Consider the following 13332-nt stretch of genomic DNA (forward strand, 5'->3'; position numbering starts at 1 on the left):
GGCCCCACCCTGCAGAGATCAGAAGACAGCATCAGGTCCCCTAAAACTGGAGTTTCAGACAGTTGTGAATCACTTTGGTGCTAGGAACTAAACCCCACCCACCTTGCAAAAACAACATGTGTTCTTTTGTGTGTGTGTCTGTGTTTCTGAGAACGTGTGTTCTTAACAAGGCTTATCTCTTCAGCCCTAAATACAAAGTTTTAACCTGTTTTTTACACTGACATCCAGCTCTTGCCTACAAGAAGAATGTTAGCAAGTTCAGTCACACTCCTGCCCCCAAATGTGCCTGATTCCTATGCACTAGAACAACCACTGCACTTTCCTCTCAGCAGTTACCAGCAAAGCGAGGTGTTCTTGGGCAGACCACGAAGGGTGCCTGGCAGCCTATCTATGCAGCGCCTGTTCTGGTCCAAGCTCTAGTTGAGAAGACATAAAGGGAAAATCTAACCAACAGTGCACTCGGCAGAAGCTTCCACACACACAGCCTACGAGCGACATCTGGACAAACCCTCCCTGCAAAGCTGTTTAGCAGTTTCTCAAAAGGCTGAGCACAGAGTGGAAATAGGACTGCAATTCCATTCACACATAGCTGAAAACATATTCCAGCCTGATGGTTAAGTAGCTTGGGCTTTCTGTAGAGTGAGGCTCCATCTCTAAAAATGACAAAACCAAACAAACAGGAGCCCCCAGACTATGACTGTGTGTGGTATCACTAGCTTCCTTATAAAACAGCTTTGATTAATTAGAAGACACATGCACTCCTAGATTCTAAATGGAAGGAGCCACTCACCATCTGCTGTCCCAAGCCTGTGCTAGACCAGCTGTTGAAGTGTGGAGATGGGAAAGGCATGTCTGAAGCCCAGAAGCAACCATGGTGCCTTCCCCACCCCACCTGTCTCCTCTTGGACTTTCTCAAAACCACCTTTTCCTGGCTACTGGAAAAGCAGAGGGATAGGAGTGGTACTGGCTCTGCCTACGTACCCTAGGCCAGTCCTCTTTGGCCTTACAGCTTCTCCCAAGAGCTTCTCCTAGCTCTTCTCTCAAAGACCATCTAGAGCATCCGACGTTAGCTTACAGAGTCTCAAAGGGAAGATGCACCACTGATACTTGACATCTGTGTAACACAGAACCATGGGAACCATGTCAGGTGGGCAGCCTGGGAGCACTAAGCATATCACATTGCTGCACAGCACCATGAGCAGCAGCATCTCCAGGACATGCTGTCTTCCGCCCCACTAAACACGAACCTCTCATTCCTCTGTTGCCCAGGCCCTGGTGGCCACCTCTCTTTCTGTCTCTCTGCATTGGACTACTGTATTGATCTTTTCATATCTCCATTCAGTTGCAAAGGGCTTAAAATTTCTAGCAAATTTTTGAGTAATTTTCCAATAATCAGGTAATTGAGATAGGGTAAATATGATCAAGCTTCTTACATACGTTTGGTATTTTTGCCAAGGTGTGTGTGTAAGGGCACATACACGTGTACATATACATGTATCAGAAGCTGGTGGCCAAAGTTCAGTACTTTCTTCAATCACTCTCCACTTTACTTAATTAGTATATTATTTTTGAGACAAGGTCTCTCTATACAGCCCTGGCTGCCCTGGAACTTACTGTGAGCCCAAGTTAGCCTTGAACTTGTAATCCTGCTGCCTCTGCTTCCTGAGTGCTGGGAGACTAAAGCTGTGTGCTGCTACCTCCTGCTTCTACTGGTTTTTGAGATATGATCTCTTACTGAACTTGGTGTTTGCAGATTTGGCTAGACTGACTGGCTAGGCTGCAGGAATCAGTCTGTTCCCAGGCAAGAACAATTGCACCCAACTCTTTTGCATGTGTGCTGGGAATCAAATTCAGGCCCTCACATTGGGATAGCAAATACTTTACCAAGTGAGGAATCCCCCAGCCCTTGATCTGGTTGTGAAAAATAACTTCTGTTAACTTATAATCCCAAGACTCAAAAGTGAGGTGGAGGCAGGAGAATGGAAAGTTTGAGGCCATCCTGGGCTTCATAACAAAAATTTCTTAAAAAAAAAAAAATCAATTAAATTTTTGTTAAGAGGCCAAAACAAAAAACCTGTTGCCTCTGATCCTGCTGCCTGAACTGCTGGGCATGTGGAGTAAGGCAGGTGCAGCCCGAATGAAACCCAGGGACAGGAGTGTGGCCTTTAGAGGTTACAAGTGTTCCAACATGCTCACATATAAAAACTTCAAAAAGCTGCTTAACAAGCAGTGAGGGTCCAGTGGCTTTACCAGTTACTGCTGGGTTGCGGGGGGTGGGGGGGTGGGGCAGGGGGTGGACACGACACTCCCCTACCTCACACTCCCACACTCTTCTCTGGTACCCACCACCCAGAGAGGACAGGTGCCATCTCGGGGCGGTGTGAGAGGAGGAGAGCAGGGCTGGACTCCACAGTGGTACTCACTTCATCAGCCTCTGCTTGGTGGCGGACTCTTTGAAGCTTCTGAACTCTTCTCCTGCTTTGATCTCGTAGAACTGAGGCTTCAGGACCGTCTGCTGGTCCTCCCTCAGCTGCTGCTGCCGCTTCACTCTGTCCTCCTGCTGCAGCAGTCTGCGCTGCTTCCTGACTTCCTCAACCCAGTCTTTTTCATCATCTGAGCTCTCTGAACTTTCTGCATCGCTGGGTTTTCCTTCCGGTTCTTCCTCTTCTTCCTGAAATTAAAAATAGCAAGGAGAGCTCTTTCCCCAGCCAAATGCAGCCCATTAGAGGGATCAGCCCATCAGACTACGTGACAGCTGCTCCATCACACAGCAGAAGAAATGCCTTTAATTAACAAGATATACTCCAGGCTGAATGTCAAGCAATTAGTATGCAACTAATTACCTCTCATGTACAATCAAAGGCTTTGTAATTCACAGAAAAGTGTATGTTAAAGAAGCAGTAAACATACAATATCTGTCTTTGTGAAATGTCATGTTTTCCCTCTTTGAGGTTCTACACTTTATATAGAATATAGTTATGTGCACACACAATCACAACTGCACATATGACATGAGAGTAGAAGTGCAACTGCCTAGTGGAACAAACAGAGGGGAAGGAGTGAGGGGAAGGAGTGAGGGGAAGGAGTGAGGGGAAGGAGTGAGGGGAAGGAGTGAGGAAGAGAGCTGGAGGTATGAGGGAACCTGCTCAGGGTAAACTTGTGTCAACACAGGGACAAGCCTGGTACAGAACAAAAGGGCTTTAAAACAGGCAAAAAAGAAGAGGCGCCCAGCTAAGCCAAGGGCTCGCTTACATTTTTGGAAAGTTCCTGCTGCTCCAAGAGTCTCAGCTGCTTCTTCCTCTTCTCACTAATCCTCGAGACGAGTGGGTTGAGAAGCCTGAACTCTTCACTCTCCTCGTCCACCTGGAAGTCGGGGTTCTCAAACATAACTTTAAATCGATCGTCTGTGAGGATATTAGGGAGGCTCTGTGGGAGAGAAGGGACCAGTTTAAGTCAGTATCTGAATAAATAATCTCATCAGAAGATGGTTTTTCAAGGCTTACTCCGTAAGGTATAGACTAACATTATAAAATGTCCCAAATTTCTTTAGAACTGGTTTCTTGAACTTTCTAATTGATTCTAGGTTTTACTTCTCACAAACAAAACAAATTCTATTGACATATGCAACAGCTGATTGATAATTCTTCACCATTAAACACAATGACCTAAGAATGAAACTTTTGAGCTAATGTTATACTTGCTATATAGAAAAGAATTTTCTTTAACTGATGTTTTTAGTGCAAAACAAACACAATTCAATTAAAAAATACATAACATTTTAGGATATGGCTTTTGTTTGTTTGTTTGTGTGTTGAGTCAGGGTTTCTCTGGGTCGCCATGGCTATCCTTAAACTCACTCCATGGACCAGGCTGGCCTTGAACTCAGAGATCTGCCTGCTTCTACCTCCCAAGTGCTAGGATTAAAGGTGTGCGCCACCACTGCCAGGCTAAGATATGGCTTTTAAGTACAGCTACCATATTAAACTAAAATAAGAAAGCCTTCCAACACAGGGGAAGGAGTTTAAGCTGTCAGCTGGCATAGTGGTGTAGCTGACATGGTGGTGTAGCTGGCATGGTGGTGTAGCTGGCATGGTGGTGTAGCTGGCATGGTGGTGTAGCTGACATGGTGGTGTAGCTGGCATGGTGGTGTAGCTGACATGGTGGTGTAGCTGACATGGTGGTGTAGCTGGCATGGTGGTGTAGCTGGCATGGGGGTGTAGCTGACATGGTGGTGTAGCTGGCATGGGGGTGTAGCTGGCATGGGGGTGTAGCTGACATGGTGGTGTAGCTGACATGGTGGTGTAGCTGGCATGGTGGTGTAGCTGACATGGTGGTGTAGCTGACATGGTGGTGTAGCTGACATGGTGGTGTAGCTGGCATGGTGGTGTAGCTGGCATGGGGGTGTAGCTGACATGGTGGTGTAGCTGGCATGGGGGTGTAGCTGGCATGGTGGTGTAGCTGACATGGTGGTGTAGCTGGCATGGTGGTGTAGCTGGCATGGTGGTGTAGCTGGCATGGTGGTGTAGCTGGCATGGTGGTGTAGCTGACATGGTGGTGTAGCTGGCATGGTGGTGTAGCTGGCATGGTGGTGTAGCTGGCATGGTGGTGTAGCTGACATGGTGGTGTAGCTGGCATGGTGGTGTAGCTGGCATGGTGGTGTAGCTGACATGGTGGTGTAGCTGGCATGGTGGTGTAGCTGGCATGGGGGTGTAGCTGGCATGGGGGTGTAGCTGGCATGGTGGTGTAGCTGGCATGGGGGTGTAGCTGACATGGTGGTGTAGCTGGCATGGGGGTGTAGCTGGCATGGTGGTGTAGCTGGCATGGTGGTGTAGCTGGCATGGTGGTGTAGCTGGCATGGGGGTGTAGCTGGCATGGGGGTGTAGCTGGCATGGGGGTGTAGCTGGCATGGTGGTGTAGCTGGCATGGTGGTGTAGCTGGCATGGGGGTGTAGCTGGCATGGGGGTGTAGCTGGCATGGGGGTGTAGCTGGCATGGTGGTGTAGCTGGCATGGTGGTGTAGCTGGCATGGGGGTGTAGCTGGCATGGGGGTGTAGCTGACATGGGGGTGTAGCTGACATGGTGGTGTAGCTGACATGGTGGTGTAGCTGGCATGGTGGTGTAGCTGGCATGGGGGTGTAGCTGGCATGGGGGTGTAGCTGGCATGGGGGTGTAGCTGGCATGGTGGTGTAGCTGGCATGGTGGTGTAGCTGACATGGGGGTGTAGCTGGCATGGGGGTGTAGCTGGCATGGGGGTGTAGCTGGCATGGTGGTGTAGCTGGCATGGTGGTGTAGCTGGCATGGTGGTGTAGCTGGCATGGTGGTGTAGCTGACATGGGGGTGTAGCTGGCATGGTGGTGTAGCTGGCATGGGGGTGTAGCTGGCATGGGGGTGTAGCTGGCATGGGGGTGTAGCTGGCATGGGGGTGTAGCTGGCATGGGGGTGTAGCTGGCATGGGGGTGTAGCTGGCATGGGGGTGTAGCTGGCATGGGGGTGTAGCTGGCATGGGGGTGTAGCTGGCATGGGGGTGTAGCTGGCATGGGGGTGTAGCTGGCATGGGGGTATAGCTGGCATGGGGGTGTAGCTAGCAGTAGCAGTTTCTTGACTCCAACTAAGGAACTATGGAACTCCCAACTATGGAAGTTGGGACATGTCCACACGTTACAAAAATAACTCCATTAGTTTTCGCCCTTGGACCATGGATTATTCTCAAAGGACGCAGTACAGCTATACATAATAAAGCTTTGGCTATTCAGGATAATTGCCATAGTTCAGAACTGACATTAAATTCCTTTTTATTAACTGGGTGGTGGGCTTACACCTTAAATCCCAGCACTTGGGGGGCAGAGGCAGGCAGATCTCTGTGAGTTTGAGGCCAGCCTGTTCTAGTAAGCAAGTTCCAGGACAGCCAGGACTATACACAGAGAAACCCGTCTTGGGGGGGGGAGGAAGCAAAAAATTAAAATAAAAATTCCTTTTTATTTGCAGTGTTTTAAGTAGCACACTTCCTCACATGTATAATAAACACAACTGCTCACAGATAATGGTTGTCTCACACACAGGGCCTGGAAGCCAGTGGAAATCAGCTACCCAGGAAAGAGTCTAAGCCAGAGTGACAGCCTGGAACGGAGCTGGGAAGGGCCAGCTTGTTTGTGACAGCTCTCACTCACCAAGCAGACTTTATTTCACTGGCTGGTGCCCCTCCTCTGAACTAAATTTTGAATGCCACACCTTTCTGGCAGAGCTGTATAAAAACATGGCAAATCACAAGACATGGGGGAGTATGCCCTGCTTCCTACATGTATGAAGCTCTAAACAGATAATCCCTTAAGTAAAATCCCAACAGATACCAAGTTGAAAAAGTCTTCCTTGAGGAAATATCGTTTCTAAAATAGACCAAGGATAGAAAAGATTAAGTTTCGGGCCCCAACTGAAGAAGGAAGAAAAAACTGCAATGTGTTTGTTACATGAAAACATGTTCAAAAAAGCATGCTCAGAACGTATAAAGGGCATTCAGAGTGTATGAAGAAAGTTCCGGGGAATGAAGCATGTTCACGTGTGTGGAGGCTGTTCAGGCGTTGTAGGATGTGTGAAGGTATTCAGAGGGGAAAAGTAACCCAACAGAAGTCCAAGATGGTATCCTGGGGGCACGACCTGGAGGAGGAGACTGGAAGTCAAGCAGGTTTCAACACACAGAAATCTGAGGAGAGCACTGGATGACTGAGTGGTTAAGAGCGCTTGCTACTCTAGCGGAGGCTGTAGGTTCTGTTCCCAGCACCCACACTAGCCAGCTCACAGCTCTCTGTGACTGCAGTTCCAGAGGGTCTCTATGGGTGCGTGCATGCAAATGGTGAATATATAGATACACTCAAGCCCATACTCACAAACACGGTGTAACATTTTTTTAATTAAAAAAAAAAAAAGAATTATGAAGAGAGCATTTCAACTGACTGAGGAGTAATGAATCATCTGACAAGAACAAACCAGCAATTTGGAAAACATTCCTTAAAAAAAAATAAAAATAAACACAAACCAAGCCAGACTCTGAACACTCTCACTATGCCATGACTGCTTTTCTGAAGACCTGGGGGAGCCACTATTCAGAGAAAGGGCAGGAGAGAGGAAGACGTGGTGAGAAACCCAGGGTGCTTTAAGGACTTTGGTGCAGCAGGCAAGGTGAACTGAGCGCTAAGAGGTGGCAGCGACGTGGCACATGGCTAAGGAACAGACTAGAGCCATTAGAAGATTCAGAGGCACCCTAGGAAATGCTGGAGAGAGGCAGGGCCCGGATGAGGGTGACAGAAGTCAAAGGGTGGGACTGACACCAAGGCAGGGAACAGTCACCATGAAACCCATTTCTACAGAGGTGAAAGAAGCAGTGGCTGGATGAGATGAGAGCGCTGAGGACTGAACGTGGGGCTGGAAATGCTCTGAGCTGTTAGCTGAGTGGGCAGGCCTCTGCGAATGATGGGTTTGGGGCCATCATTACGGCATCAGGACAAAAGGTGTGGCTAGAGCAAAGAGCAAGAAATGATGTTCACTTAAGACTAAGTATGACACAGACGGCATCCACATTCTGACCAACACCATTAGGAGTCTTGGGAGCAGTAACTCACACAAGGACCCAGGACATGGGAGGGGCCACTAGGTAAATTTTGGAGTCACTTGGAAATGTGGGAAAGGTGATATTGGCAACCTACCAATATTTTAAGTCAAAAGCTATATGCCTACTTTTAGGTTAAAAAACAAAGAAGGAAAGCATTCTAATACCTTGCTGTACTTAGCAAAATTATTATATTTAAAATGAAACTGTTAAATAAAATATGTTGGTATTTTAAAAGTTTTTTCCCCCATAATTTACAACAAATAAATTATTCTGCCTAAAGACAAGCGTGCTTTAGATGAATGATTATAAAGTAAAAACTCCTTTGACCCATCTGTAAAGGTATTTCCCCTAGGGATTTTTGCTTGTCTAATTGCTTATTTTCACAGCTGTCTTAAAAGAAAAAAAGAATAAGACAGTGATGTTCTTGAAGTAGTTTACAAGAGTCTGGCTGGTGATCTGTCTTATAAACACACACATACACATGCTCAACACTTGCTTTAGCGTTTGGAAAACACGTGAATGTGGTGTTCAGCCCACCTCAAAGAATCACATTTACAGATCCAAGCAGACATTTTATTATTATCTTGTCCCAATATAGAAACACACAAATATCTGCTACTTAACACCCTGGCTCTCTAGCCCCACCTCTAGCCCAAAGAAAGTGTATGTGGGGGGGGGCAGCCTAGTGTGGGGGGGAAGCCTAGTGTGGGTGGGCAGCACGGTGAGAGGGAGGTAACAAGGAGAGGAAATGAAGGCTGGCACTCCAGGTGGAGGTGCTCCCCCAGCCTCGGGTGACAATCCTCAGGAGCTGATGCTAGGGGCTCACCTTCCAGCAGGATTACCTAGCTATAGACCTGAAGGTTGCTGATGTGAGTACTCCCCAAAATCCCTCAGCTAGTCCCCTCCTCTGAAATTTCTTATAGCTTTCTAGTCCCCCACCCCAATTATGAACAAATAACTAAGACTGTGGCAAAAATAATTTTCCCCCCAAGAGAATCCCCACCACCACCACTAAACACTAAGTTTCCAGGTTGAGTGGCTCAGCAAGCAGCCAGTAATCCATCTGGGCCAGACTGCAGCCTGGACGTGCACCTAGTATGGCATGGTGGCCACGAGAGCTTTGCCAGGATATTATTGCCTGTTCTATTTCAGGAATAACCCTCTCATCACTGCCTGGGGAGGGCCTAGGCCAATGGAGTGTGAAGCTGCTTCAAGAACTTGTGTCTCAGTGCCTCAGCGGGCACTGACTGTAAAGTATTCAGGTAGAACCGACATTCCTTCAGAAACCCAGGGTCCTTCCAATACTTTGTCCAAATAAAGGACGTGTACATGAAACTGTTCAGGGAGAGCCTAGGATTTGAAGGTGATCAGTCCAAAAAGACTTAGAAGTGTGCTCTTCAGGATTAATGTACAAACAAATATATCTGACCTACACAGACTCTTGCTGCCAGGTCCAGACTTGTGGTACAGAAGAAGGGGCTGGCTGATTGGTGATGCTGACACAGAACTTAAAAGGATTCCTAACACCAGGGGAAATCGAAGTCATGTAAGGTGACTTGGCTACAAATAGCATTTACATAGTTTCAACACTGTAAACACCAATATCGACTTAACCAAAATTACTATCTGGCATCAGTGGGAAGATAAAGTCCAGAAGAAAAGTCAGCAGCACAGGCAACAGAAGGAAAGAGGTTATTTTTATGCCAAAATAACCAGCTAAAGAGGTGGAGTATCCCCACGCAAGTGCAAGCAAGGTAAGATCAAGGAAGACGAGGTGTGCTGTCTACCCTGCCGGCAGGCACTGCAGAAACATCTAGCTTTAAGTGTTGATATCACTGTAATTAAAAAGAACACAAAAATTGTAATTGGCAATAAAAACCACTTTAGATGATAAAATTATGTCCACACATAATCATATATTTTGTTCCAAGAGTGATGAGATACTACTTTAATATAAAGCCTTAGTGGAATTTACTGATTCCTGAGGCTAACACGCCTCTTTTGTGATTTTCTAGCCCCGGCACATGTGCAGCCTCTCTCACACAGAAGCTAGGAACAACACCGACTATAGCAACATAGGGAAACTGAGCAAAAAGGGCTGGCATGTACAACAGGACACTGTAGGGAAAATGGTTCTAGCCACTTGGATTGTTGAATGTCAAATGGGGCATTTCTCAGCTGCTTGTGCATATGGGAGCGCATTTGTGTTTGTTGAAAGGCAACTGTAATTAACACCAAGTTCTAAGTTCCAGTAGCCCCTAGACAGCACTCCCTGATGGTCTGCATGGTAGACTACACAGTAGGTCACTTCCCATTGTGGGTTCAATATCAACTGTAGGGTAAAGAGCTTCTCAGACTCCATGACGTCATCAGTGGGAGCAGTAGCTGGGGAGCAGCGTTCACTGTCTGCTCCATTAGGCTCCAGTAGCAGCCAAGGCAGGGCTCACTTTCGATCAAGAGACAGCAGTGGCGCTCTGAGGGGTTCTGAAGAGCCCACTCACAGGTGAAACTGATGGTCTGCGATAGTTTGGAACTCTTTCAAGTGGTCTTTACTGATGGGGGAAGGGGTTGGTTTCTTTCCTTAATTTGTGAGCCAATTTGGTTTGAAGATAAAGCCACTAGATGTCAAAGTACACAACTTTGTCTAAAGGAGACCATGTATCATCTGTATTTCATGAATAAGACTGAACTTTGGCAACAGGGCCTGACTTAGACTAAGTCAACAAAAAGCAAATTAGGGCCCATTTTACTAAGAGAGCTTCCTAGAAGAATCTAGTGACCCAGTGACGTGGCTATAGAGCCAGGAAGAAGACCCTGCAGTTGACAGAAGAATGCAGCATTTCTAAGCCGCATGCATGCCCAGTGCATGAGCACATACACAAAGACCCTGTCCCCAACCCCCCTACACACAGTCTCTCAAAGGGGATAGTCAACTTCAGCATCTTCACCATCACAGCCTTGTGAGATGCTTCTGCTGTATACCATGATGCTCAAAACAGCAACACTGGATTTAGTTCACGTACCCTATGACACTGTTGTGTTGAGAACGCTGAGCATGAAGCACACCTGAAACACATATATCTACAGTTTAAATTAGCTCCACTCATTTCCTCTAGGAGCTTCAGGCTGAGAAGGTACAATAATCACTTCCACGAGGCTTGTAAAATGACACTGTGGAGCTGAAGTCACAGCTAACTAACCATCCTCAGGCTAACAGGACCAATGTGAATGCTCTGAGGGGAAGGCCAGCAGAGCAGAAAGCCACATATTTCCACACTGTAGACCCCTCACACACTGGTGTGCATCAGGAAGGGACACAGCTACAGCACAAAAATGTCAATTTAAATTAGTAAGTTCAAGGCATTGTTCAGAGTTTGCTTATCAACCATGCAATGGAAACGCAAACATAAAACCATCGATGTATTTTACTTTAAAAGGACTTTTGAATATTTACGCAATTTACTTAGAGGATGTAATAGGCCAGGATGAAAGCCTTCTGGGAGAGGCTAAGAAAGAGAAGGCAACAAAATGGAGCAATGAGTCTGAGCTCCTACAGAAGTCACAGTATTAAGACAGTCCTGACCTGTCCTCACACATTACAGGTAAAGTGAAGCTGAGGGAAGCCATTTAACCTCACAACCAGCACACAAGGCAGCCTCAAATCAGAGCCTGGGTTCTGAGGAAGGTAGAGAAATCACAGAGCACAGTGGGACTCGTACAACTGTAGCTTGCATTTACCCATCCGCTTGGAGAACAGAAAGAAAGAATAAGCTATCAGGCAAGGAACTTCCTGGGAATCCCCAAAGCTTGACCCAAGGCCACAAGGCCAGGCCATTGCTCCAGGGCCTGCATGCCCTCTCTTAGTGGGCAGGGTTGTGAGAGTTCTCTGCCTGTCTGCCTCAGGAGACGAGGGAACAGGACTGGGAGGGACCTCTGAGTCTTCACTAAATCTGGAAAAAATAAGGCACATCTCTCCACCTTAGGACAATACTAGCTAGGACTGTGCTAACTTTATTATTTTATGGCTGGTCTCTGTCTACTGTCACCTCAGAAAAGGCAAGCAGGTAGCAGTTACATTTCAGCAAATACCCTCCCATAATGCCATGTGAAAAATAAAAAGCAGCTCGTTGTGGTGGTGCATGCCTTTAATCTCATCATTTGGGAGGCAGAGGCAGGCGGATCTCTGAATTCAATGCCAGCCTGGTCTACAAAGTAAGTCCAGGACAGCCAGGGCTGTTACACAGAAAAACCCTGTCTTGAAAAAAACAAACAAAAAAAACCCCAACTAAACAACAAAAAAATCTTGACCCAGAAAATTCTACAAAATCATGCAAATCAAGAGATTCAAATTTTCAGGCCAGGTGGTAGTGGCACATGCCTTTAATTCCAGTACTCAGGAGGCAGAGGCAGGCAGATCTCTGTGAGTTCGAGGCCAGCCTGGTCTAAAAAGAGAGTCCAGGATAGCCAAGACTACACAGAGAAATCCTGTCTCGAAAAACAAAACAACAAAAAAAGAGATTCAAATTTTCATGTTGGTTTTCAGAAGACCTGTGAAACTGCCCAAGCCATCAAGGATGTGAGTACTTGAAAAGCCACCAAGTATCTGAAAGATGTCACTTTAAGAAAGCAATTCATACTGTTCCACAACATAATAGTGGAGTTATAAGGGGTGCCGGGGCCACAGCAGGGCTGGACAGAGTCAGTGGTATAAAGAGTGCTTAGTTCAGAGAGTAATGCTGACCGCAGTGGTTTTGATGTAGATTCTCTAGTCTCTGACCACACCAAGGGCTAACAGAGACGCATCACTGAGGGCTAACAGAGATACACCACTGAGGTTCCAAAGCTCACAGTGGATTAACCCAAACATCAGTCATGTGTCCCCCCCAACAGCCCCCTCCCCAAAGCAGATGATTCTGACCAACAGGAGCAAACTGTACCTGAGCACAATTCAGGAAACAAGTTCAGCATAAGGCTTAAGTGAATTATAACATGGAATATGTAGCCATTTAAAATACAGAGAATTTATGGTAATAACACGGGAAACTACCATTGTTGTCTTTTAGAACCAGGGTAATGTTTCAACATATACATGGTGATCTCGCTAGTATAGTGTATAACTTTAAGAGGATTGCCATAGGGGGGAAATCAGTCAATACCAGTGCTTTCTCTGTATAGAAGATTATAGGAGGGTGGCTTTCAGCTTCACTGTTTTGTTTTGTTTTGTTTTGTTTTCTATTTTCCAAACTTCCTGTACTGAGCACATTTTATCTCAAAAGCAAAGGGTGGGGGAACCTCAATAATAAAAAGATATACACTACTACCCATGAAATACAAAGCAACTGCTGGGTGTGGTGGCGCACGCCTTTAATCCCAGCACTCGGGAGGCAGAGGCAGGTGGATCTCTGTAAGTTCAAGGCCAGCCTGGTCTACAAAGCAAGTTCAGGACAGCCAAGGCTACACAGAAAAACCCTGTCTTGAAAAAAAGAAAAAAAAGAAAGAAAGGAAGGAAGGAAGGAAGGAAGGAAGAAAGAAAGAAAGAAAAGAAGGCAAAGCAACTTATTGATACGTTCTCTGCCTTAGCACATCTTACCTTAACTTTCTTTTTCAGTGTAGACTTTTGTTTCTCCTCTTCCTCTTCAATTAACTTAAGTGCCAGTTCTTTGTTAACTTTTGGCAGTTTCTGGTAAAGAGATGGTAACAAGACGCACTGAGGTAAAAACATTTAACATT

At 46.4% G+C, this 13332-nt stretch overlaps 1 protein-coding gene across 1 annotated transcript in view; it reads right to left on the reverse strand.

The window, feature by feature from the left end:
* Positions 1-13332, reverse strand: part of NOL10 (nucleolar protein 10) — an 80211-nt gene that overhangs the window by 11779 nt on the left and 55100 nt on the right. Inside the window, exons 17-19 of the mRNA XM_084792736.1 lie at positions 13193-13282; positions 3253-3426; positions 2424-2671 (exon numbers count right to left, since the gene is read on the reverse strand). Of these exons, the coding sequence (XP_084648862.1) occupies positions 2424-2671; positions 3253-3426; positions 13193-13282 (512 nt within the window). The remainder of the gene's footprint in view (positions 1-2423; positions 2672-3252; positions 3427-13192; positions 13283-13332) is intronic.

The sequence above is a fragment of the Acomys minous genome, assembly GCF_964271855.1.
Source record: "Acomys minous genome assembly, chromosome: 8".
Lineage (NCBI taxonomy): Eukaryota > Metazoa > Chordata > Mammalia > Rodentia > Muridae > Acomys > Acomys minous.